At 41.8% G+C, this 27,293-nt stretch overlaps 2 protein-coding genes across 3 annotated transcripts in view; both read right to left on the reverse strand.

The window, feature by feature from the left end:
* Positions 1–1,307, reverse strand: part of KCNE2 (potassium voltage-gated channel subfamily E regulatory subunit 2) — a 232,155-nt gene extending 230,848 nt beyond the window's left edge. For both annotated transcript variants that reach the window (XM_081198836.1, XM_081198835.1), the window contains exon 1: positions 1,181–1,307. In XM_081198836.1, coding sequence (XP_081054962.1) covers positions 1,181–1,243 — 63 coding nt within the window. In that variant the 5' untranslated portion in view covers positions 1,244–1,307. The remainder of the gene's footprint in view (positions 1–1,180) is intronic.
* SMIM11 (small integral membrane protein 11) overlaps positions 1–27,293 on the reverse strand; it is a 176,024-nt gene that overhangs the window by 18,208 nt on the left and 130,523 nt on the right. The window lies entirely within an intron of this gene.

Genomic DNA, 27,293 nt, shown 5'->3' on the forward strand with positions numbered 1-27,293 from the left:
AAAGTCCTTTGGCCCACAAACTGACTTGTAAATATGTTGAAATTGGATTTAAATGGTTGCTTTTATTAATGCTTTACCTAGCTCTGGAAGACCTAGCTGCAACACAGTGAGTTTTATTCCAGTCTAAAAACTTCCAGCAAAGCAGGATCAACCCAAGGCCTGAAGTGATAACGCCAAGGTCACAGGTTCAATTCCCAATATGGGCCACCTGCATATTCCTGCATTGCAGGGAGTTCGACTAGACGACCCTTGGGGTCCCTTCCAACTCTACAGTTCTATGATTCAAAGAATATTTCTTTTAAGCTAAGCAGTCACAGCTCTTGAAACAAGTGCCATTTGCTTAGATCTGTTTTTGTTTTTCCCTAAAGTCGGGAAACCCAAAATGGCTGTATTCTATATATACTCACAGAAAGTGGGTATACTTGGTTTTAATATTGATACAATTTTTGTCTTTGTAATGATTACCAGAGTGACACGGTTTCACGGAACTACATAACTAGATTCTGTAAAAACAACAACTCATCAGCATTTACGCATAGTGTTCCAGTCCAGTAAATTCTGAGACTATCACAATTCACTCATTGTTTTTTCTCTTGGAAACTTTAAAAGTGAACCTGCCTAATTCGCACTTTCCAAGAATTAAAACGCAGCCTTGCTTTGAAATCTTCTCCAAATTGTGCAATCAAATTCTCCAATCCATTAATTGTAGATACAAATATGTATGCATTTGTACATACAAAAACCCAGTACTCTTTTTCTGGGGGTACTCAATGGTATGCAGTACTGGCACCTTTTATTCTAGAAGAAAAGCACTGCAAAAATGAATATAATGGGTACATTGTCCATAAAAATGTACTTATTGGTGAAAATAACACACAACAGTCATTGATTTAGGGAGAATTGCTTTGCAAACATGTATATCTCCCAGGGAGACTGCAGCCACTTTGTTCCTCTCCAGTTCTTTTAGCTCAGCACAGCCTGGCAGCTAAGCTTAGCACGTTGTCTATGGATCATGTTTAAGGAGAAGAGAGCTTAACCAAGATGCCAGGTTCAATGACATGGTAAGACTTGGCTTAGCTGCTGCTAAAGTAAAAGGACTGGAGAGGAGCAAAACAGCTGTCAGTTCCGCCTTAGGGAACAACATGTTTGCATGGTCCTAGCAAGCTATAGTTTGGCCTACCTTGATGTGTGAAGTAGGTTCCTTTATTGCTCCCTTCAATTCTACCATCGTCTGACCGTACATTGAAGTTCTGAGCCAATGTTAAGTTTTGACATAGCTAGCTCTGGCAATAATACAAGCCCATAAAGTACCCTGAGAATAATGCCAAGGTGCTTATGCAACTTCATAGCACTGTAAAAGATGTTATTAATTTGCATTTCAAATAAACTGCAGGGATCCTGGTTGAAAGATACGATTTAGATGTGATTCATCTTTTTTTATTAGTTCCTGACTCAGGCAAAAGATTCCTTAGACCGATTACACATTTCACAGAAACACATGTAACAAAGCCTCAACAAGGTTTTCATTTTGTTTTTTAAATTAGAAACAGCCTTTGGAGGCTGCAATGTTTCTTGGAGGAGTGACTTGCCTAACCCTTTTCCTGACACTTTTTTTCCCACTCAAATTGCTCCAAGCAGTTTTTCCACTCTGGAGAAATCTAGGTAGGGGTTTATCTGGAAGCAGTGAGGGAGGAAACCAGGTGTTTCTGTTTTTAGCCAAGTGATGGCGAGCATGACAGATTAACCACAAAAAACAAGCAACAACAATGAAACATGATGTGTTTGAGAAAATTCAGTGTTTTCACATTTCCTTCCCTTTGTGTGGACTTTTCATAACAGCATGAAGTGTGTGGAAATCTAGAGACAGAATGAGGAAAAGGGGCAAAATGTATGACTGAGGAAGGTGTGAAATAAGGGTGAGGCCATAATACCAGAAAAACAGCTTCTTCTTGGCAGGTTGATCAGCTCAGGGAAAGCTCCTTGTGGATTTTCTCCATGCTGATCACTTATTTTAATCCCAACTTATATGTAGTGGTTTTAATGTTCCACATGCACGACTGGCCAGATCTGTTGTTTTACAGCATTTTCAGAGCAGATATCCTTTTAAAATACTTTACTAGGGAGAGGTTATGGTCAATGAAGGAGAAATCAGATTAATTTTCTGTACAAATGTAGAATGGATATCTCTTCTGAGACTGACAATTGTTTTCTCAAAGCAGCTTGGGAAACAATTTTCAGGTCCAAAACTTCTATAGAGAAGAGCCACCTGCTGGTAGAATAAGGACAACTGAGTTTTAGATTCTACCCTTATTACAGTGGTGCCCCACAAGACGAATGCCTCGCAAGACGGAAAACCCGCTAGACGAAAGGGTTTTCCGTTTTGGAGGTGCTTCGCAAAACGAATTTCTTATGGGCTTGCTTCGCAAGACGACAATGTCTTGCGAGTTCCTGCTGGTTTCCCCCCCCCCTTTTTCTAAGCCGCTAAGCCGTTTATCAGCTGATCCGATCAGCAGATAAGCCGCTAAAAGCCGCTAAAAGCCGCTAATAGCGCTAATCCGCTAATCCGTCAATGGGCTTGCTTCGCAAGACGAAAAAACCGCTAGACGAAGAGAATCACAGAACGGATTCTTTTCGTCTTGCGAGGCACTACTGTATTATAATGCTCAGCCACCCCTTGACTTAAACACCTTGCCTTCATATAAAGATAATTTGGTCATTTTGCATGACACCTTGATCGAAGAGTTAATTTCAGGAAGCAAACCCCCTTAAAATTAGTATTATAATCTTCTACTATTTATTTTGCAAAGTGGCTTGTCTGTCTGCTCTCTGTGCATTTGATATTGTAACCAAATTTTGTATGATGGCTCCTGACATCAATAAGGTTTTCATCTATGTTTGGATACAACTGAAAGCCATTTTGAATCAAGATGGTGGATGGAAGCTTTCAAAATAGCACTGATTTTTTAATGTGTTTGTTTCTTAAAATTGCTGAGCAATGCTGAGTGTTGCTGGCAAACTTACTGATTTAGAAAACATCATAAGTACTACTTTTCTCCCAATAAAAGTCCAGAATGGCCTATAATGAAGCTCCGGTCTTCAAGAGGATCAAGTGGGAGCCATTTTCTCCAAGCAGAATATTCTACTGCATCTTTCTTTATATGAGATAAGGCACACTCAGTCTTGTTCCAATATGACTAAAAATCAGACCAAAGCTCCACATTTTCAAAATGGGTTTTGTGCACAGAGAGCAAAGCTGGAATCCAAGATTCAGATATAAAATTTCCATTTGTGTACCTTAGGGGGGGAAAAAAGCAGCAGCAAAAATTATTTGGCACCATTTAAAAGATGGTTATTGGAAATAAAGATCGCTGTCTTGGTCACATATCTCTAAACTTGACTGACAGCATCCATCCAGGTTTTGAGACTGGAGATGCCAGGGATTGAAGAAAGCAGATGATCTACTTCATTGGTTCAAGTCCAACTAAAGATGCACTTAAGTCAACAGGTTAAAGCAATTGCTATTAACTCAAGCCTGACCAGCCCCAGCAGCATTTAAGGATGATTAACTGTGGCGCTGTGGGTAAAACCTCAGCGCCTAGGACTTGCCGATCGCATGGTCGGCGGTTCGAATCCCCACGGCGGGGTGCGCTCCCGTCGTTCGGTCCCAGTGCCTGCCCACCTAGCAGTTCGAAAGCACCCCCGGGTGCAAGTAGATAAATAGGGACCGCTTACCAGCGGGAAGGTAAACGGCGTTCCGTGTGCTGCGCTGGCTCGCCAGATGCAGCTTTGTCACGCTGGCCACGTGACCCGGAAGTGTCTGCGGACAGCGCTGGCTCCCGGCCTATAGAGTGAGATGGGCGCAGAACCCTAGAGTCTGGCAAGACTGGCCCGTACGGGCAGGGGTACCTTTACCTTTACCTTTAACTTTATTTACTTCTTTAATGAGTTTATATGATGCTCTTCGGGCAACAGAAACTTCTCAGAGTGGCTACCAACATTTAAAAACGTGTGAACTACATATAGATAAAAATTATAAAGCAAATTATAAAATAAAACAAAACAAGATAGCAGCTGTAGAGATTTTAACAAAAACAAAAAACCAGATAATACTGTATAAAACTCAGCATTTAAAAAAAAGACGACTTTGGAAGAATATGGGCATTCCAGTTAGATTTTTTTAAAGAAAAGTACAGTCAATGAATGTTCAAAGCTTCCTTATACCAAGTCCATCTAGGTCAGTGTTTGTACCAACCGACAGCAGCCATCTAGGATTTCAGAGAAGGGTATTTACCAACCCCACCAGGAGATGCCAAGGACTGAACCTGAGACCTTTTGGATGCAAAACCTAGGACCTTCCAAGCAGCCCTTCCCCCTTCTGGAATGTGCATTTGGAATTCTGATTTTAAGGCAATGCAATGCAAAACTGCTTGCATTTGCAATGTTATCAACTTTAAATAGTAAAAAAAAAAAAAAAAAAATTCAGTGACCAAGTAGTTATAAATCCATCTGTGGAGGGTTCCCTCTCCTGCATTTGTGGGCCTCAACATTTCGGATTATAAGGGCTGTGAAAGTAGCACAGTACAGCTTGTGAAATTTTAAACTCAGGACGCATCAGCAATTTCTGATGAACACCTCATAAAAAGAGAGTTTAAAATGTTTTCCATTGTCTTCGTTGTGGATTTATTTTTTGCTGCCTCGTGACCAAAAGGTAACAAAACAGATTTTCTGGCCACAATTTTTCAAGCCACAGGAGGAAAGAAAATCTAAACCACATTTTCAGAAAATGTCTGAAAACAGACAGCTATAATGGATTTAGGATTTATTCTTACTATGTGTGAAAATAAAATATTATCATATATTCTTCTGTCACACCCAACTACTGTCTCCACTCAATGTATTATGTGTTAATGGTAGTCAGAACTTGATTGTGGTTCAATGATCTTTGCAGGGATTTTGTTTTGTTTTTAATTGCATTTATAATATAACCTTTATGCTAAGCCAACCAAGGTGGTTTGTAGGTTTTTTAAAATTTAAACATGACGAAAGATAGAAAAACTGAGTTCTTTCATGCTGCTAGTGGCCCCTTTGAGAGCTAATGGCATCATCCCCCAGCTGTGGTTTAGACTTCTCCTCATCTGACCCTCTCAGGATGCAACTTGTCCCTGGGAAACTGAATCAGATATTTTAAATATGGTTCCCACTCTGCAGTTTGAAATGCAGAAATAAAAATATATCCATCTATGTCAATACAATGATGTTAATAATCCCTTTGGAGTGTAATGATACTATTATGAGTCTGAGAAGGGGCAGACCCTCCAACCCAATAACTTCTCCATTCAGGGAAGGGTTAGAATTGAAGCAAACTCATAATTTCATTAATTTAGAAAGTGCTGGAAATAATACTGGCTGGCTTCCTCATGAGGCCAGTCAGGCAACGGCTCACGAGAGGTGGGTCTTGAAGAAACAAAAGGCTGATAATGTCCTGGTTCATTTGATAATGGCAAACCATGGCAAAACATCAGACTCTCTGCTCAGTAGCTTTTTGGAATAGGATTACCATTGGCCTGGTGTAAACAACAGGGGGGAACTGCCTTTTGCAATGGGCTTGAGAATCACAGAATCATAGAACAGTAGAGTTGGAAGGGACCACAGGAGTCATCTAGTCCAACCCCCTGCAATGCAGGAATCTTTTGTCCCATGAGGGGCTCAAACACATTAGCCTGAGATTAAGAGTCTCACAGTCTACTGACAGAGCTGTCCCACTTGCAAACAGAGGTTGCCAGGGTGACGGGAGAGAGATGCAGGAAGAAAAAGGGGAGGGGTTATTTTCTGCAAGTGCTGCTAGGAAGGCGCATGCTGACTGGCACAGGAATGTTGCTTAGGATGCCTCTGAATCCAGTGCTTCACTGCTGGGAAAGACAAGTCCCGCCCCCTATAGATTTCAATGCTGTGAACTCTCTCTCTCCATAAAACCCAGGTGTAAAAAGTGAAGGGACCCCTGACCATTAGGCCCAGTCGCGGACAACTCTGGAGTTGTGGCGCTCATCTAGCTTTACTGGCTGAGGGAGCCGGCATACAGCTTCCGGGTCATGTGGCGAGCATGACTAAGCCGCTTCTGGTGAACCAGAGCAGCGCACGGAAACACAGTTTACCTTCCCGCCAGAGCGGTACCTATTTATCTACTTGCACTTTGATGTGCTTTTGAACTGCTAGGTTGGCAGGAGCAGGGACCGAGCAACGGGAGCTCACCTCATCGTGGGGATTCAAACTGCCAACCTTCTGATCGGCAAGCCCTAGGCTCTGTGGTTTAGACCACAGCACCACCCTCGTCCTCAAAACCCAGGTGTAAATAAGTGCAAATAAACCTTATTTCATAAAGACACTAGTTTCCGCTGTGCCTTGTATTTCCCAAGGAGACACAAACTCTGGTTAACTGCCAGGACCCCTGTAATCTTGCTACCACTTGAGAGAGATTGGAGCGGCCTATAACAATATATTGCATATGTTAAAGCAAAACTATCACCATAGGTTTAATTAAACTGGTGGCTCAGTTTGGGAGCACAGGGAGAGGGAAGGCTTTGCAGCTGTCTGAGATAGATTTTTATTGCAAGTCCCTGTGTACAATTGGTACCCATCCAGCCTATGCTGGGAGCCTTTGGGGAAGGGCTGTAGCTCAGTGGTCAAGAATCAGCTTTGCATGCAGAAGGTCCCAGGTTCAATCCCTGGCATTTTTAGATAGAGCTGCTGCCAGTCAGTGAAGACGATACTAAGTTAGATGGACCAATGGTCTGCATCCTATGTTCCAATTCAGCCATACGACCCGCTCAAAAGCAGCCTCCAGAACTGAAGCAATTTCAGCAGTCATCTGGCTCTTGCTGCAGCATATCTGTGTTATATGAGAGCAGCTATGCTACTCATTTTGGGATCAAGAATAAGGGTTTGTGCAGCAACCTTTGTTGAACCTTTGCAGAGGCCCCTGCAAAGAATTTATGGCAAGCAGGGCAAAACTAATTGGTTTATCCACCCTTTCCGAAATAGAATTTCAACTAGCTGCAGTAGCGGTACAAGTGATGGTTTGCACAGATGAAGCTCAAGCTCACCCATGGAATCAGGCCCTAAGTGGTCCATGTATGAAGAAAGAAAATTAATAATGAACAATGCACTTTCTCTAATTCAGTTGTATTTCACATCTGGAAGCTCAATTACTCTAAAACTGGCATGAGAAAGACTTGCACACACCTTTTCTCTATCAGGGTTCTGACCTCAACAGCTTCAACTAGCAAGCAAATATCTTTTAAATTGCCTTTATTTCTGCTTCTGTTTCCTGGAGACCAGGAGCAAAAGCAACCTTGAACAGGCAAACAAATACAGTAATGGTTTCCTGAAACTGTCGTCCACAGTAAATCAATACTTGTTGCAATATCCAAAACAGTCAACAACCAACAGTTTCCCACCCAGAATATAACCTAGAATAATTTTAGAAATGACTGAAACAAAAGATGAACTGCTCAAATAATGTTCAGTTTTCTAGCAACTTCTGTCCATTGTAACTCCTAATGAGCAACTCTTTGACAGACACGGCTAATGATATTTCAGCATTTGAGTTCTTATCCAAAACCCACTGCTTCATATTTTTCTACCTGTCTCATTTGGGATTTATGAAAATTCTTAGGAATTATTTGCTGAACACAAATATGTAAGTAATTTCAACTGGGGGAGTTCATTGTTAACTGAGTTTAGGCTTTCCTATTGCGTAAGTATGTTGTCCGAAATGATAGAGTGGCATTGAGAAACGAGCAGCATAATATGTACATCCCAGCCAAACAGACCACTGTAGGCCAAAGCATGCCCCACACAGCAGGATATGCTTAGACAAGGGCCTGTGTGAAATTTAAACCTTTTACATCTCTTCAAAAATGTTAAAAATGTTTTAAGAAAACTTTGCCTGTTCCCCATGGGAAGAATGATTTCAAAGCAACTTTTCATGTAGGAGTAGAACAGACTTAAGTTACACAGATTGTTAAAAGAATGGTTATTTATATTAACTTTTAGTCATCACTTCAATTCTTTTCAGGCTAATAATAATTGGAGGCTGTATTGCCATGTAAGTGACAAACTGTTAAAAGGGGTTTTGCTATGTATATGATACTCAGGGTGTTTTCAGGTGTCAGCTGCAATATCCTACCAATCTCAGCTTCCGTGAAGTTTCAGAGTCAGAGGTTAGCCAGAAGATTTATTTTCCAATATAGACAGAAGGATGTTGCTCCAGTTCGTGACTGAGTGACACTGGCATACTAGCGCAGAGAGGTTTGGCTTCCTATCAAGTGTATGCATCTGTTTTGGAGCCTGTAGATGGAAGAGTTCATCACCCATCAGCACTTGTCCCAGCACTTTGCATCAGTTGTTCATTTCTGTTAAAAACAAATTCCCAGAAGTTCAGCTTCTCTAGTAACAATAGCAGGGTTGTATTCTAGCCAGAAAGTAACAGTTCATGAAATGAAATTTGGAATAGTCTAGGAGGGTCTGGCACCACGTTTAAATCTTATGCTGCAGATCCATAGGACTTTCATCACTGTACTGTATAAAAAGCAGTAGCATCTGTCTCTTAATTTAACCCAGGGGAGGCCAAGAATCTATGAAGCAAAAAGGCTATAGACAGTGCTTTTTCGGGGGGGGGTGCAGGGGAACGCATACCCCTAAACATTTTTTGAATCTAAGTTTGGCCTCATTGAGGGGCAGTATTTCAATATGAGTAGGAAAATGAGAGTACCCCTAAACATTTTTTTAAGGAAAAAAAGCACTGGCCATAGAAATGCATTGTTCTGTAAGTAGTACTTAAGGCTCCTTCAGACATCTTTTTTATTGCACATTCAAGATGATTTGTGCTCATAAAGATAACAGGGCAGTCACATGCAATCCTACTTTCAATACTGTTTGTGCCCGCAGATATTTTGAGCTAGTCGCACTGCTTCATTTCTCATCAGTGCATATCCCATAACTCCCTGCTGAAATCCTGTAACTTTTCATACCTCCAAAGTTCAGGTTTACCTTTGTCTTTTTGTGCTGTAGACATACACCCCCAACAGCAGTAAAGTGGTATCATTGGGGAAGCATCACAGAACAAGCTAAAGCAGAATGAATCCACCTCTAATATGCTATTATTGTGTCGATAGCATCTTTCAGAATATACCCTCAATGAAACACTGTTTTGGAGGGTCCTTAGCACTTGAGCTCAAACTGGAATACAGAAGTGGGTTTTGTATACAAGATGGCTGCTGTGTTTCCTTTTTACTGCTATGTCTTTGCATAAAGAACCTGATTTTCACTGTAATTTTGATCTCAAAATATGGTGACCCCATTATTTTTCATTCCTTTTCATCCAAAACATCTGGAATGGCATAAGATCTTTTCAAATGTTTGATTCATATGTCTGAAACTTGTATTGTGGCTCTTAATTAGTTCATCAGCTGCCAACTACTGAGTTACTCGTTTATTTAACCAGATGCTTCATATAATCTATTATTTAGTTGGCATTTAGAATATCCCAAGGGAAGTTTAGCCACCAGAATGCTTGGGATCCACATGGAAGAAGTTTAAAGTGAGGGAGGGGGGGAAGGAACTAGACTTAAAAACAACAGTAACATAAAAGCATAGTAGCACCAATATGGGGGAGACATATGTTAATTGTTCCCACCTAAGTTACTTTTAAGATGGAATATATTTGATATCTTCTTATTTAATTAAATGTAATTAAACTCGATGCCAAACCTCAGCTTCATTTGAACAGCCTGTACTGCTGTGTTACGAATATTGCTCAAATCCTTTTGTTCTAGCCCTTGGATAAAGCAATAAAATATTCTGCTCTAAACTTTATACTTGGCCTCCCTGCCTGTTGAATAAGTGGCTTGTTTTAATGGAAAATTATTTTGCTGATCTTCAATATATTTTCCAAGGTTCTGTGTCTTTATTGGTTTGAGCACTCATCAAGGTGCAATGCTCTTATTTGTCAGGATGCTGTCCGCGGCTTAATTTAAGGAAAACAAGGAACAAGGAAAAGTTCATTACCATCCTTTTTTATTTCAAACTTTATAGAGAGAGGCTATAGAACCCAGCCTCTTGAATAATGCCATTGTTCCGTGTGAATCTCCACCCCACCCCACCCCAATCTCTCCCACTTCCTCATTTGTCGTCATCATCATCACCTCCTCTATGGGTGCCGCTAAGTGCCCTCTGTCTTCAATCTCTTTGCTCTCCTACTTTTAAGGCCCGCTGGGTTCTGGGAGATGGTGGGTCTGGAATGTTTTCTAAGGACAACGTATCAGCCAGTTTTTTTGCTTTGTCTCTTCCATAATTTCCCAGCTTTTCCCCTCATCTGCCTCTGAGCTGTGACCTCCCTCAAACCCCTGTCTTCCTCTTCCTCCTCCCTGGTAGGGTCAGGATGGGGAGGCGGTCTCCACCATTCCTCCTCTGCCCGGTCCCTGACAGTATTGTTCCTAGACATAGTTTATCTTGGTATTCATGTTCTCAGGCCAGTATCTAAGTCCATATATTTGATATGTGAGTGCTGTGTTGGCACCAAACTATCAACGGGTAGAAGGCAGCAGGCACTCCTGTCACAGCTCCGCTATAATCATGGAGGTGTGAGGCAGCACAAAGTCCACAAGCTCCAAATTAGCTACCGGGCTATGTTCAATGTGCTAGTTTTGATGTACAAAGTCCTAAACAGCTTGGGATCAGGATGCTTGAAAGGTCATCCCACCTCTAACACACCTAGTTGATCACTGCCCTCTGCAGGTGAGGACCTCCTGCAAATATCCTCTTACCAGGTGAGGACCTCCTGCAAATATCCTCTTACCAGGAGGTTCTGTTCTGCTATGTGAAGGAATTGGGCCTTCATTGTCGTGGCACTTGCCCTTTGAAATTCCCTCCCCTTGAATATTAGGAAGGCACCATCTCTGTTTTCTTTCTTGCACTTACTGAAGACCTTCCTCTTTCAAAAAGCCTTTTGAGTTGAGATCATTCCTGGTTTGCATCCATAGTGGAATTGTTTTTGAAATGTTTTTTATTGTTTCATCATATGTTGTTTGCTGGTTCCTTTGAGAGGAAGTGCAATGTATACATTAAATACATAAGAATGAATGAATGAATAGTCCTTAACACTAAATAGTGATGTTGCCACTGTTTGTAATTACCTGGTTTCAAGTACAGTGGTACCTCGGGTTAAGAACTTAATTCGTTCTGGAGGTCCGAACTTTGCTTCAGGATGAGAACAAAAATCATGCTCTGGCGGTGCGGCGGCAGCAGGAGGCCCCATTAGCTAAAGTGGTGCTTCAGGTTAAGAACGGACCTCCAGAACAAATTAAGTTCTTAACCCGAGGTACCACTGTAGTAGCAGTAGTAATAGCATTTTATTTATACCCTGCCTTTTTGATGGGCAACTTCTCAAACTGAGTCACTTTTCTTGGTTATTTATTGCAAACATTTTAATAATAAATAATAAAATGAATGAACAAATGAATAATTGGTTTCTGTTTCCTATCAAGCTCGAAAGCCTCTCTTGCTCCTGGGTATCTTTGTTGGTGTGGGGGTTGGAAGTTTAATTCCAAGCAGCTCTGAGCCATGGCTGCTGCTGGGAATGATTAATTCTTGCAGAGTTGTAGAGTAAACATGTGCATAGTACCATTAACACACTTCCTCTAGCTTTAAGAGCTGGGAGGGAACTCTTGGAAAGCCATCATATTTTTCTCCAAACGAGCACTGAAGCAATTCTGAATCAAACTGCGAGGAGTTTATATATTGTCACAGCAAACAATTAATGGTCATCCCACACTTTCCCCATCACTCTCTTTACTGCAAAAATTATGGAATGGAGAGGGCTTGGAAGCAGATTGGTTGTGCAGGTGCACCAAATCTATTTAACAGCATAATCTGAATTTGTTGGGATGTTATTGAATCCCACCCACAAAAGAGTGATGGTCCGGAAGTGCCAAAAAATGAATGAAAGGGGGGGAAAGCGTGGTCAAACCTCGAGCCAGGTTTGACTGGTATTTATAATGATAAGATGGTAACAGGATCAAGATGTCACATTAGCCACATTGGAACAAACTAATCTTACGCATGTCTTTGGGGTGTTGCTGGGTGTAAATCATCTTAAAACAAAATTTTCTAGCATAACTAGGCTGTGAGACATGAAATAGAAGCTTTGCAAAAGAGGCAATGTATAGAGTGATTCAGTAGCATCCCATGGCTGTTAGACCAGATCTTTGCCTTAGGACAGTCTTTCCCTCCCAGATGCAACCTATAGATCACCAGATAAGCAGACAGTCACCTCATTATGGACTTTCATGTGCTTGGTCACAAGTACACTTTGGATTTTTCCTACTGAGAATTCTGTGAGTATGAAATCCAATCTGCATTTCAAAAGGCTGCAAGTGGTGCTTCATTATGTCTCTTCATAAGGAAATCATGGATAAAACATTCTTGATTTTTAAAATACACAGAGCAAAGAGATTTGAGGAGTGGGTGCAGTAACATCCGGGCTTAGGAACCTCCCGGTGAAGGTATTTGTTCTTTGCACGAGGCATTGCTTAAAAAAAAAAAATACCAAAGAAAAGTCAGACTCTACATTTATTTTCTTTAAAAAAATAACAGAACAGAGTAGGGAAGGCAGAAGCAAGGCAGAGAGAGTTCAGGGCTGGCAAGTGGCACAGTGCTGACATAGGTGCGGTCAGTTTGATTCTGAAACACATTATTTGCTTGAATGACAAGACCATGAGTTGAACTCCTGAGGCATGGGGGTTGCATGAGGCATTACTGAGCCATTGATAATTCTCAAGGAAACAAGTACGGGAATCAGTGCAAGGCAGCTTAGTGGAACTAATCGTATTCCTCTGGACATTTCTGCAGTACAAATATCGAACGACAAGGCCATAACAATTGAAGAGACCACACGGACTATAAAAATGTCGTGTATTGCATACAGAGATGACTCGCTATGAGCCAAATAAATAAATAAACCCTGATCCAGGGATTCAGCAGCAGACAGCCTGATCCACAATCCAGATAAGTCGGAATATTTTCCTAACTTATTTATTTTTTAAGGTGATTCAATAAGAAGTGAAAGAAAAAGAAAATTGGAGTGCACATTATTATTATTATTAGTAGTAGTAGTAGTAGTAGTAGTAGTAGTAGTATTAAACAGATTACCCCTGAGAAAACGCAGTACTTGAGGTGGCGGTGGTGGTGGAGAGTTGCTACCTCCGTTTTGAAAGATCCAGGTTTGCTCTGCAGAATCATGTTTTTGTTTTTTAAGATGGGCAAAAATGTCGACATGTTCATATAAACTAGAGATCCATTATGACTTATTCCTGGAACGGTTTCTTAGAAGCCTTGTTCTATGGGAGCAAAGGTTTCATAACCAAAGGGGCAGAGCTGAAATTTCATCCCCAAGCAGTTCCTCCAACTTCCTGCCCAAAACAAACAATCAAATAACTCTCGCTGTATGTCTCTGTGTGTGAACCCACTGCAGACGGGCACAGATGATGCAAGCACAGCTGTGACTGTGTGACAAGAATTAAATCCTTTTCTGATATGTTGCGTTTGGACCAAGAACCTAATTTAGCCCTCAAGTATGCTAACAGTAGATGTGTATTATTAGGCATATATCCATGTGGGTCCGCCTCACACACATGATCATGTAATCAGTCTCTTATCTCCCTCAGAGACCATTATTATTACGCCAACAGGTGCCAGGAAGGTGGCACAACCTTATCTGCTTCCTTCCTCTGTCCTTTTTCAAAGGGAGGGGAAAACCCAAAACACAGGTTTCATCGGACAGAACATTTTATTTCCGGTGCTTAAAAACAGAAGCCAGAAAGGCTTCCTCTGCCATACCTCCTCCTTGTTAACAACTTTACATAACAGCCAAAGTATTAATCATAGCATCCTCACAGCAACAAGGTCATTTCAGTCTTTTAGGTTTACGAAGCTCTATATTGCTTGTGTCAAGGCTCTCTGAAGAACCAGATCTCCCTCCATGAGCCTTTGAGATCTTCTCTGGTCCCATGGCCTTTGAGGGCACATTTTGTGTGGACACGAGAGAGGGCCTTGTCAGTAGTTTCTCCCAGATTGGGGAACTCTCTTCCATTGTGGGCTAGGCTGGCTCTCTCTTTGCTTTGCTTTCATCAGTAGGCAGATATTTTTTAGTCCAGCAGACCTTTGGCCACCAACTGGCTGTTCTGCAGGGTCTGTTGAGGGCATGTGTCGAACTGAGGGGAGAGAGACTTAAGACTCCCTGGGCCTATATATAATTATAAATTGTGTGTCCTTGTTTCTCAATTTGATCCTTTTACATAGTTTCCTATGTTTGTGATTTGCTGTTATTTTTATAGATTATAGATTAGTAATTCTTTATTGTAACTGACAAGTGTAAACTGTTTAATTATTATTTGCTGATATTTAATTTTTCTGTTCCCTGTTGGATTCTACTGGATTTTTGAATATTGCTTTATTTGATATAGGTTGTTTATTTTAAAGTTATTGTGACTTTTTATACTGGATCAGATTGTTACTATTCATGTTTGATGCTGTATTATTTTTATGTGTGTTGGAAGCCACACAGAGTTTGTGTGTACATGCTTTAAAATGGTTAAAGTATTTTCAGTGCTGTTTTCAATAGAGTTACTTTAATTTTTAAAATATTGATTTTTAATTGATTTTAATTTAATTGATTTTTAAAATATTTATATGTATTGTGTGTGTTTTAGTTGTATCTGATTTAATTTAGGCTGTAAGCTGCTTTGGGTCCTGCAGTGAAAGAAAAGCAAAACATAAAACGAATGAATAAATGAATGAATATTTTCTTTCTATTGATATCTTGAAAAATAGCAGTGCCTCTAATAGCAGTGAAGATGATGACAATTTGGGCATGTTTCCCATCACTAGTTACTCCTCAGTTTGTGAAGGGTTACTGGGAATCGTAACTGTGCCAGGTAAACTACAGTGCTCAGGATTTTATGAGGGAAAAAGTGTGCTTCAAATGTGCTTGAAAGGCACAGTGTATACACAGCCATTGTATCTGTTAGTTTCTAGCCTACCTTTCTCCACGACATGGTATTTTCTATGTGCAGGGACTATTATGTATGGAAGAGCATCTGACCATGTGAGTCCCCACCTGCGGCCTGAAAATGGCACAGACCACCAGGTGCAGGCCTGCCTTCTCTTCTGTTTTTGAGAACTAGGTCAGTTTGAACTGCAGCATCTGCTCATTCTGCATGAACTTTTCACTGGCACACTGCAATCAAACAATAAAAAGCTGGAAAAAGAGACAGGGGCTGCGAGCCCACTTGCGTATTAACTTCCCTGAGATCATTTACATTAAGCAAAAAGCTTTGGTGTAGATGCCAGTCCCATATAAAATGTTTTTATTCCTACATGTGGTTTCCCCACCCCCACCCCTTAGATGGCCGTAATGAAAAATTAAACAGAAACCAATACAATAATTGCAACACATGGCACAGTTTTAATAAGACCGTCTTTTGCTAATAAATAATACAAGCTGTTATTCATGAGGCTCAGATATCAAGCACTTCTTTTTTAAAAAAAGACAATCCACAGAGCCAGCAATGTTTCTTAGCTGCATTTAATTTCATTTTGTTTGACAAACAAGTCCAGCTGTTTAATGTCTTACGAAGAAAAAGAGAGAGATGAAATAAATTATTTGAAGCAAAACATCTAATTCAATTTGCTCCCATATGTGAAATATGAATAAGGACATGATGGGATTTTGTAGCTCATGATCTCTCAAACTGTCGACTTCCACTGTCATATTTTAGAATGAGTGTGGAAGTTGCCCATCTGCCTTAAGGCCAAGGCCATTCTGCAACAACTCAACTTAATCTGCCACCACCACCCAGTTTACCTATCTCTCAAAGGAGAGTTGCAGGTTACGTTTCTACCCAGTAGGGGACAACTAGCAACTAGTATCTTCCACTAATGGCTTGACATGATAGCACAGGAGTTCAAAACCTGTAGCAATCCAATTGTTTTTTTGATTCCACTTCTAATCAGCTCCAGATAATGGCCGGGTATGATTGGAGTTAGAGGTCAACAATATCTGGAGAACTTCAGGTTTCCCATCCCTGTGATACCAGATAGAATTTGCCTTAGACTAGGGGTGCAAAACCTGAAGTTCTCCAGATGTTGCTGGACTATATCTCCCACCATACCTGAATATTGGCAATACTGGTTGAGGACTATGGGAACTGGAGTCCTAGTAAGACATCTGGCTAGATAGGAGAGGGGGAGCACAAGCAGTCTTTGAATCACTGAGGAAGACTCACATGGCCCTCAGAAAAACTCAGATGATCTGTCTCCTCATGTGTAAAGGATAAGGGATGGGAATTAAAGCAGGATTACTGAAGGAGAAGGTTTATGACCGTCACCATTTTATGTATCACATAAAGCTATGCTGTCGCTCAATGCTTTGTGCTTGCCTGTGAAATATTATTTCATGTTATATATCACTTAAAAGTTAATAATGATTAGTGTCAATGCAGAGTGGCAAAGAGAGAAGTTAGCACAGTGGAAAAGAAAAGAAAGAAGCGGTGCCACCCACTGCCTGACCATACAAGTGCATTTGATAAGATATTTCAGGAGTCACTTTAGTTTCATCTTCAATGACTAGTTAATTTGCCCCTGTTGTGTGTTGTAACTTTGGTTCGGTAGCAGGTGAAAGTCTAAACAACAAGCTGCATGTGTTATTAAAACAAGGGGGGGGGGAGTACTTAGTCTAATTAGTCTAACCTTCCTACCCAGATTCTTCTCACTGCAGTGTCCTAAATATGCTGGAAGAGAAAGCCAGGTCTTCAGATTCATGCAAACCATGTATGGCTTCCTATCCAAAAGCTCCAAGAAAAAATGGAAGTCAGAACCTGTGATAAGTGAGAGCTAGAAACACTATCATCAAGCTGGTTCATAAGTGATGCTAAGCCAAAAAAATGGCTAAGTATGGACATGTGAGCGTGAAGGCTCCCAGAGAAGATATTGTAGCTCTTTTGGTTTTCCTGCTGCAAAACTGCTGTGAGCGACACCATGGTTTGGTACTAGTATGTCATCCAAACCCAGACTCATGGTTTCTCTCACTCAAGACAAACCACGAGCTGCAACCAAGGTTTGCCTGTGGCTTTTCTTGAGGCTTCAGCAAAGAATCATAGAATGATAGAAGAGTTGGAAGGGACCATGAAGGTCATCTAGCCCAAACTCCTGCAATTTAGGAATCTTTCACCCAACATGGGTCTTGAACCCATGACCCTGAGATTAAGAGTCTCATGCTTTACCGACTGAGCTATCCCTCAGGGAGTAGCACCATCCCATTTTGCCTCAATGAAATGTGATGAGCCCTCCTTGTTCACCATGGTTTGCTGTCTCACCCAAACCAGCAAACCGTGGTTAGTGCTAACTGTGGTATCTTTGAGACTGACCTCATCAGCAATACTATGAATACAAGTTTGATGGTTTCTAATATTTAAAATGTCAGTGTTGCAGAACCCACACATTTGTAAGTTTAAATGCGAACCCTAAATCATGTTAAGTTATGAATTATTTTATTTTTACAGGGATCAGTGGTACATTATTCCTCTGTCAAACATGTCTTTTCAACGGTACCGACTCAAATAGCTGGACAGACAAGATAATGTATAAGTGATTAACTAAAGCATAGGGAAGTGATTGTTGTAGTGAAAGGACTGTCTGGGAATGCACACCACATGCACATAAACCTGAGAGCCCTGCACAGCTGCAGGCTGTGTCATATGGTCTAGCAATGAATAGACATGGTATGAAGACATGTTATAAAAGTCTGTAACAAGACTTTTGTTGTGTATTGATAGTTTTGAAGTGTGAGGTGCATTTTGCAGAAAGTCAGGCAACGTCATCAGAGAGGATGCAATAAAGAGAAGGAATGTGAATCCCAAACTGTGATGTCTTTGCATTAAAAAATATATATTTCCAAAAAGCCTATTTCACGATCCCAAGAACAAATTCACTTCTTCTTTTTTGCATGCTTGCTTTTCCCACTGTTAAATATCAGAATGTAAGAATAGCCCTCCTGAATCAGACCAAAGGTGCATCTAGTCAAACAGTGGCCAACCAGATGACCTTGAGAAGCCCAAAAACAGGACCTACCCACTTGTGATTCCCAGTAACTGGTATTCAGAGGCCTACTGCCTCTAACAGTGGATACAGACACAGATATCTTCAACTCCATCTCTTGGAGATGCAAGATCTGCAGAGCAAAAATAGAGCTCCCTCAACCCACAAGGACACACTATTGACTGTAGTGTACCTAAAGAGCTCAGCTTCATGGGAGGGGTGTGGGATGTGAAACACAAGAGCATTCAAGTACAACATCCCTAGAGTGGACATAAAAGGGGATGTCTGGATCAGCTAGTTGGAACTTCCTGTTTCTCCTAGGCTGGGACAGATTTCCTCACATGTGACTAGAGGTGGGCGTGACCTCACCTGCCCAGGTAACGAAAGAGCAGGACTGGTCAGCCATCTCTCTCTCTCTGACCACATTCGTCAAAGAAGCAACATCTGCTTAGCCAAAGATGCTCTCTTGGCCAAAGGGACTGTCTCTTTATGGGATAGATTCGAGGTGTATATTACTTTTGTAATTTAAGTCTGCCTTCTAGGATCCAATTGTGAACAGAATGTGTGAGTAAACACACATTTGACAGAAGACTGTGTCGTGTCTATCTTTTTATGAGGGACAAAAGGGGAAATTACCAACAAAACTTATTATAGAGGCTTTAGCAAGCCTGAGCAAACACATCCGCCTTGCAAGTTTAAAAAGGGGAATGTTACTCTGCTAAATTGTAGAACTTGTTAACACAAGTTGGAAAGGATATAATCAAACAATATATCCTCTCCTGCATCACTGAACATTCCCACAAGGGGCAGCTGAACTGCTCTTCCGTGAAGTGAATTAGGAAACTCATATGCACACTCTTAGGAGTTATCGGGATGGAAGTCCCCCAAAAGGTGATTAAGCTGTTTATGTATGTAGCATCTGCAGCTAGGATTCTCCATGCACAAAAATGGAAGGAAGAAGTTCCCAATAAAGAAGAATGGATAATTAAGGTGATGGTCTACGCAGAATTGGGAAAGTTAACAGCCAAAATAAGAGAACCTAATGATTGGTGTTTTCACATTACTTAAAGAAATATTATAATATGATGAACTCATGAGCAGTATTTGAACTATGAGTAAGAGAATAAATTAGAAATTATAGTAATGTTGTTATGGTATAAGAGATAGAAGACAGGATGCAGCAGAGGGAGAGAAATAAAAACACCATGGAAAATGGGGTGGGAAGTTGACAAAAGAAAAGAAAAAAATGCTATGCATTGAAGTTTATATGGTAAACTTTGGAAAACTTAATATATATATATATAAGATGAAAGGAAGATCATATGCACAAAAGCTCTGAATGCAGTTCACATAAAAAGCACACCAGGCTACGGTCAAAAAGTGCTCACAAATCAGTCATCTTGGTTAAGAGCACAATGTGAAGTATTTAAAAAGTCAGTGGAACACTGAAGATGAAATGATGACTCTGAAAAAATAATGGCAACATTTCTTTTGGCTACAACTGAATCCATATTTTTTATTCCTGTAAAGTTGAAACTATGGCTGTATTATAGGCCAAAATTCTCATAAGAACTCAATGCTTCATCCAACAACTGGAAAGAATGTTGTAACTGATAAGTATCAAGACAAAGGTTCCAGTATTTATGTGCAGTCTGTGGTGTCCCCCTCTTTTTAGCCTCAAAGCCGCTAATGAAACATGATCTTTTAAACAAAGAAAATCATTTTCGCAACCAGATTATATACTAGGAATTAAGATGCTATCCAAAACATCAAACAGCAATTACACTCTTTGCTTCTATTAAAGAGGCATTTACAACCAACCATGTTCTGTTTGCATATGTTCCACAATTATGTAAATTATTTTACATTGTTAGTAGAGCAAATACTTTCAGTGCTGAAGGTTATAGGATCTTGGTTTAAAAGATCTTAGAAAGATCCTTGCCTGAAATCTTGGTGAGCCTACCTGAGCTGCCACCAGTTCTCTGAAGAGACTGTACTGGGCAAGATGGGGCCATGAGCCAACTCAGTATGTTAGGGGTTGCAAAGGTGGGGTCCACAGGCACACATGTGCCCAGAGAGGCCTTCCTTGGTGCCCACGGGGGTCCCCTCCCTTCACTGAGATCAGGCCTGGAGGAAAGATTCCATCATAGAATGGGTCGCAATGTGTTCTTGCTTGCAGGGTGTGTATGGTGTCTACAACATTTTCTCAGGTTTGCAACTTGTGCTCTGTGGTTGGGTGAGTGTACACACAGAAAGAGTAAATTTTGAATGACAATAATATGATAACAATGGCAACATCTTCCCCCCAATTTTGTCATATTGTGACTCTACCGCCGTGGCAACATGCTTCTGTTTTTCAGCCCTGAAACAGGAACAGTGGTACCTCGGGTTAAGAACTTAATTTGTTCTGGAGGTCTGTTCTTAACCTAAAACTGTTCTTAACCTGAGGTACCACTTTAGCTAATGGGGCCTCCTGCTGCTGCCGCACCACTGCCGCACGATTTCTGTTCTCATCCTGAAGCAAAGTTCTTAACCTGAGGTACTATTTCTGGGTTAGCGGAGTCTGTAACCTGAAGCGTCTGTAACCTGAAGTGTCTGTAACCCGAGGTACCACTGTATATTTCTATTCCACTTTTCAGCAGCACAGCACATAGAGGCGGGACACACTGCAGGCCCTCCAGAGTCTGGCTGCCTCCTCCCACTCAGCCGCCCTACAGCTGGGGGGGGGAGGCAGTGGGCAGACTGTTTGGGCAGTGTGGAGCCGGTGTGCGCCCAAGCCACAGCGTCTCTCCCAGGAGTGCCGCCCGGCATTTTGTCATCCCCCCCAGTGGTGACACCCAGGGTGGCACACACCCTTCCTCCACCCCCGGCTGGTGGCAGTCAGACACGACATTGTGTGTCACAATCATTTATCCGTTTGGTGAAAGTCCTCCACAGAGACAGAATCAGCAGAAAGGGCCACATGAGGCAGTCCAGGAACTCTGATAATCAAATAATGTTTGATTACACCCTTCTCTGAAACTCCTGGTTTTCTTCTCCTTCTTAAAGAAAACTCTATCACTGATTCTTCCCAGTTATAATGATAAACATTAAAATGAACATTTTGTTCTGTCATGAGAGAGAGAGAGAGAAGCTTGTATGGGTTACTAAAGTTGCTGGAGACTTCTGTTTGTCATTAGAATGTGGCATTTGAAAACGGGACCGTTACTTTTGGCATGGGAGACATCCATCAGGGAGCTACTTTCTGTGTAGTATTGAAAATCCAGGAATTTAATCCAGCCTTGGCACCAATGAGGAACTTTCTTTCTTTCTTTTGTCTTGTAGCTGCATGGCAAGCCATTATTCAGGGAGGGGGAACACCATGGCTGGGACAGCAAAGGAGTAAACTTCCCCTCCACATGTACTACAATCTCAGTAATAATTGCCCCCTGAAGCTGTAATTAATTTAAGAGAAACAAGGTATGTGGCTGCATGCTATGTGCTAAGCATAAGGTTTAGTTTGACCCTAAGTAGCAACAGCTGTGAAGATGATGAACAGCAGCTGCTACTGCCTGCTTTTCTCATCAGCTTTCTCCCTAGCAAGCAAGGAGCCAGCTGTAGTGGTCATGATAGAGAATGAGGGAGGAGGGTCTTAGGCCCTTGCCTCCAGGGGCCCCTGTATGACCCTGGTGCAAGGGGTATGCCTCCATCCATCCATCCATCCATCCATCCATCCATCCATCCATCCATCCATGTAATTTATTTGCAGGGCTGCAAAGTCTATTTCCTGATACCCCGGTGGCATATAAATCAGAGAAGCAACACTGGGAATGGATGGTGCTGATCAGCCCAGTGCTGAGGAGTGAAGCACTTGGGGAAGTGGTTGCAGCCACCATCTTTATTTTCCTGCCTTTCTTCCATCGCCACCCAAGATGGTGTCCATGTGTTTCTCAGTCACCCATCCAGGTACTGGCCAGACCTTCTTAATTTCAGCAGAGTTGTGGCCTCATGTGCCTTCAGGCCATAGACTGGACCTGTGGTTCTCAAAGGGTATGTTGTGCTACACTGGTGCGGCAGGAGAGGATGGCAAATGTGGCAAGAGGATTCAAGAAACATTTAAACATATCAGTGTAGTATAGTATCAAAACAATTCTTTTAATTTGCAGAATATGGGTTGATATCTTTTCAAAATGAGAGAAAGAGCAACAAGGGATACTGAGTCCAATTCTAGGTGTGATCCAAAATCACCATTCAAACAGAGTGCTGGAGAAGACTCGTTATCATTATATTTTGGGAATGATTCATGGTCTTATGTGGCTGCATTGTCTTATGCTTTCTGGATGTGCCACAATTACCGTATTTTTTGCCCTATAGGACGCACTTTTTCCCCTCCAAAAATGAAGGGGAAATCTGAGTGCGTCCTATGGGGCGAATGCAGGCTTTCGCTGAAGCTTGGAGAGTGAGAGGGGTCGGTGCGCACCGACCCCTCTTGCTCTCCAGGCTTCGGGAACACCTCTGCAGCCTAGGCAGCCCTGCGGGAATTCCCTGCAGGGCTCCCCACGCTGCGGATAGCAGCCTGCCGCCCGGCGGGCAGGGCGCCCTAAAGCAGAGTGCCCCGCGCGCCGGACAGATATCCGCAGCGTGCGGAGCCCTGCAGGAGTTCCCCGCAGGGCTCCCCACACTGTGGATAGCAGCCTGCCGCCCGGCGGGTGGGGCGCCCTGAAGCAGGGCGCCCCTCGCGCCGGGCAGATATCGGCCAGCCCCACAAGCTCGGGGGACAGCAGGGAGGCGCAGCGCCACCATCCCGCTGTTCCTCAACCTGGTTCGGTTTCCTCGACCTGCTTTTGGGGGGGAAATAAAGGGGGGAAATTTCCTTTATTTCCCCCCCCCAAAAAAAAAACTAGGTGCGTCCTATGGGACGGAGCGTCCTATGGGACGAAAAATACGGTATATAATAAAGTAGTTGTGTTCTATGTTATAACTCATACATTCCTAGGAGTTGTTTTCCAATGTATTTCTTATCAATAAAAAAATTGGTGTGGCATGAAAAAAAAAATATTCTGAAAGTGTGGCCCAAGAAAAAAGTATGAGAACCACTGGCCTACACCATACCCAAACATGTGTTTTTAAAAAGGGAGACAGTAGTTTCAGTCATGGTGAACTCTCCTGAGTGTATGGGCCCCAGTATCTGCCCAGTTATATCAAGTGAAGATGCTGGACTTGGGGCAACACACTGAAAGTATCTTGCCTGGAAGCCCTCCAAAACTTGGAGTCAGCACTGAATTCAGAATTAGCTGGAAAACTCAGCATACTTTAAGACCCAATGTGCCCCTAGATAAAAGTTATTTTTGTTTTTTAAAAAAATGTTACTAGATTCTGAAAGTCCTCTTTCTTTTCTGCTACCTGTCTCCCTCGATATGCATACCACTTTGCTTCCTTTTCTCTCTAGGAGCTCATATTAGAGCTGGAACATGAATGGTCAAAGATAGAGATCTGAGGTAGTTTACTTTTCCCCTAAAAAAACCCCATCTGTTTTATACTCAACAATCCCAGCTTTCTCTTTAAAAGTCCTTTTGGAGCAAGGCAACTAAAAAGCCATCTGTAGTGTGCTTGAAACCTTATGCCACAAACCACTAATTCACTTCAGCTTGTGCACAATGTTTGACAGCTGGGAGGAAGGGATCACATGGCTCTCTCTTAGCGGTCCCCCAGTTCCCTACTAAAGAGACACATCCAAAGACTTCTTTAACTCTTGGACACTGTCTGCTGAGTTTACTGATAGGATTGCCAACTTTTAAACTGACCCCTGTAGCTTTCCACTTGGTCTGAAGCAATTGGTACAGGTTATAGTAGATGTTGCATCAAATGTCCATACAATGTACACATTTTTGTTTACCGTTGCATAAAGTGAGTGATTCTCACTGTTCAGTGTATATATGGAGGCATTTTATTTATATGTGCATTGGATCCCACTAATTATGTTTGCTGATGTAATCAATTTCCGGATGGTATTCCAGTTGGCATCACAGCAGGAATGAATTGGAAGGAAGCATTCACAAAACCACAGAATATTACGATGAACATGTGTTGGAAAGGCAAATCGCACTACTCCACATTGCTATCACTGTGGTTTCAAAGACCAAGATTCCCATCTATGCAAAAGTTCACACAGCCATAAGCACATACAATGGAAAAGTGTTCAAATGCATTCAAGTTCCCCTGAACATATACACTTTGAATATGAATGTATGTGCATCCACTTATCATGTCCACTTGTACATGAATACAAACAACCTGAATGCATTTACAATGTTATGCTTGTACAGGACTAATGTAACTCAATGCCATTGACTAATTTTATCCTCTATTAATTTTCTAACCATTTTTTAAAGCCATTTAAGCTAGGGGTCACCATCGCATCTTATGGTTTCTATTCCTGGATAATTCCCAGAGTTCTTGTAAGAAAGGGTAGCCTTAAGACATGTCTTGTTTTGGATACAAAAGTCAGTAAATGCCCTACAGTGCAGCGGTCTAAATGTATGGGTATTTCTGAGCTAAATTTAATTTTCTGTTATTCCAGGAGGATGGGGAAATGATGGGAAAGGGCTTATTTCTTTGGTTGAGTCCTTAGAGACCAAATCTCACCATCCTCACAAAATGTTGTATGTGCTTCTCCCATATGTAATTGAGCTTATGTTGGTTTCTAAAAATACTGCAAGTTATACAGCATATGACTAGCCAATGCCCCTTGGCTTTCCTACTCATGTGGAAACTTCAAAGATTTTCTTTAACAATGGTGTTTGAATATGGAATTCATATGACTGTGCGTAATAAACAAGGCATTTTCATTTTCAAGTTGACTTGAACTGTGTGCTGTCCATCTGTACATTAGCTAATTGAGTGAAATTACAGATGGGACATGATAAAATGCTAGGAAAGATATTTTCCATGCATATCTATGAAACAGTATTGTTATTTGTTATAGTCATAAGCCATTTTGTGTTGCTCACAGAAGACTGTCAAAAGAAGTATAACGAACAGAGTGAACCAGGCACAGGAAGTTAGTTATGCCCATTAGGATATTAATTCTTTATTGTGCAAATATCAGGATCATCAACATGTTTAGATGCAACAATCCCTCATGAAAACTCATTCTCTTCTCATCTGATCCAAATCTATTCTGGGGATGTAAAAAATTAATGTCGGGGGCATAAGCAAGGGGTTTATTGTCTGTCTCTCTGTCTGTCTGTCTGTCTGTCTGTCTGTCTTTTGGTTGGCTTGCAAGTTGCTTTGGGTTGCCCTGGACAAGATAAAACAACTAACAAATTTAAAGAAATAAACAAGCAAGCAAGGGAAAATGGACTGTCTTGGCCACCAGCTCCCTTGGTTCTCACCCAGCCTTCCCTAGGAACTTCAATTAGAGGCCTTGAGTATGAGGGTTATCAATTAGAGGAACTGAGATAGGTGGTTTTTATGTTTTGGAATCTAAATTTATAAAAGCTTGGGAGAGGTCATTAGGGGTTAGTGCAAGGATTGTCAGCATGGTGCCTGTGAGTGTGCATGTGTCTGCAGAGGCCTTTCCTGTGGTGCCCACAGGGTCCTCTCCTCACTGAAATTAGACTTGACATAAACATATTGTAACCTAATTCATGAGGGGGGTGTTTGTGTGTGCATGTGTTTTTCTGTGTGTGCGTACGCGCTGTGTCCACAAGATCAAAAAAGATTGTCAACCCCGGATCTAATAACAACATCCTTGGGGCTATTTTTGTGTGTGAAGGCTGCCTTTGGCACTACACGCTTGTCTGGGAAACAGCTTTTTTTGTTTTGGTGTTCTGTTTTCTAGAGCCAGCCAGGAAAGGGGTTGCCATGATGGTGCCGTATCTTGACTCCGGATGAGGGTCTCTTCATGCTGTGGGAGGAAGGTCTGCCTGAAGTGTCTTGTGGCCATCTTGGCTTTTGCTTTGAGGCTAGAGTTGGGATCCCATTGACAGAGGGAAGGTCCTATGTCAGGCATAGGTAAGCTCAGCCCTCCAAATGTTTTGAGACTACAACTCCCATCATCCCTAGCTAACAGAACCAGTGGTCAGGGATGATGGGAGTTGCAGTCCCAAAACATCTGGAGGGCTGGGTTTGCCTATGCCTGTCCTATGTGGGCAAAAGTTTGCTATCTTGACTGGGTTTTATATAGCAAGGCCAATTTCAAAAAGCTGAAGGAGCTACTGGGTGTGATCCCATGGTCAGAAATACTCAAAGAGAAGGGAGTTTCTAAAAGGAGAAATGTTTAAGGCCCAAATGCAGACAATACCAACAAGAAAGAAAAACGGGACTGTTGTTTGCTAAGGGAGCTGAGGGCTGTTGGCAGGGCTTTTTCAGCCGGAACTCACTGGAACTCAGTTCCAGTACTTATCAGGTGGGTACGACCACATTTGGAATACTGTGTACAGTTTTAGTCCCCTAACCTCAAAAATGATATTGTAGTGTTGGTAAAGGGTTCAGAAAAGAGCAACCAAAACAATCAAGAAGATGATTTCAGGGGGTCTTATACTTTTCACCTGGGATGGGGAAACATTTTGGCTCCATGGGGTTATCCTTATCAGGAACAGCCTCATGGGCCAAATTTTTCAGGGGAATGAAACCATGCATATTGCAGACTATACTCCCCATAAGACTGTCTCTGTGCAGATAAAACTCTTTTGAAAGGCAACAAGGACAGACTGGATCCATAGTTGAATGGGTAACACAGCTACATCTAATAGCAAGAGACATGATGCCATACCTCTCAGCTGTCCTGGAAAGCAGGACACCCTGTTTATTTGCACTAGATTGTGGCAGCCATTTTGGGTGCTGTGATCTTAAGCCATGATCTCCCTTTTCTCAGGGCAAGAGTGCAGCACCGGTCACATGATTCACCAAGGAGCGTATCCCAGAAGACGCACATCCCAGTTTTTGGTGTGAAAATGTTGGAGGGTATGTGATACAGATGATCTGATAAAAGACAGGATCTTGATGGGGTCCAGCTCCAAAGATATAGAAATTGTTTGCAGGACAGCCACTTAACTTTTGAGGAAGCAATGAAGTTTGAACAAACTAATTAAATGGCAAAAGCACATGTGCAGGTCTTGCAAACAGAAAAACCATTTTGCCAAAATGAGCAAAGTAAAAAT

Source organism: Podarcis bocagei (genome assembly GCF_964188305.1).
Source record: "Podarcis bocagei genome assembly, chromosome: 6".
Lineage (NCBI taxonomy): Eukaryota > Metazoa > Chordata > Lepidosauria > Squamata > Lacertidae > Podarcis > Podarcis bocagei.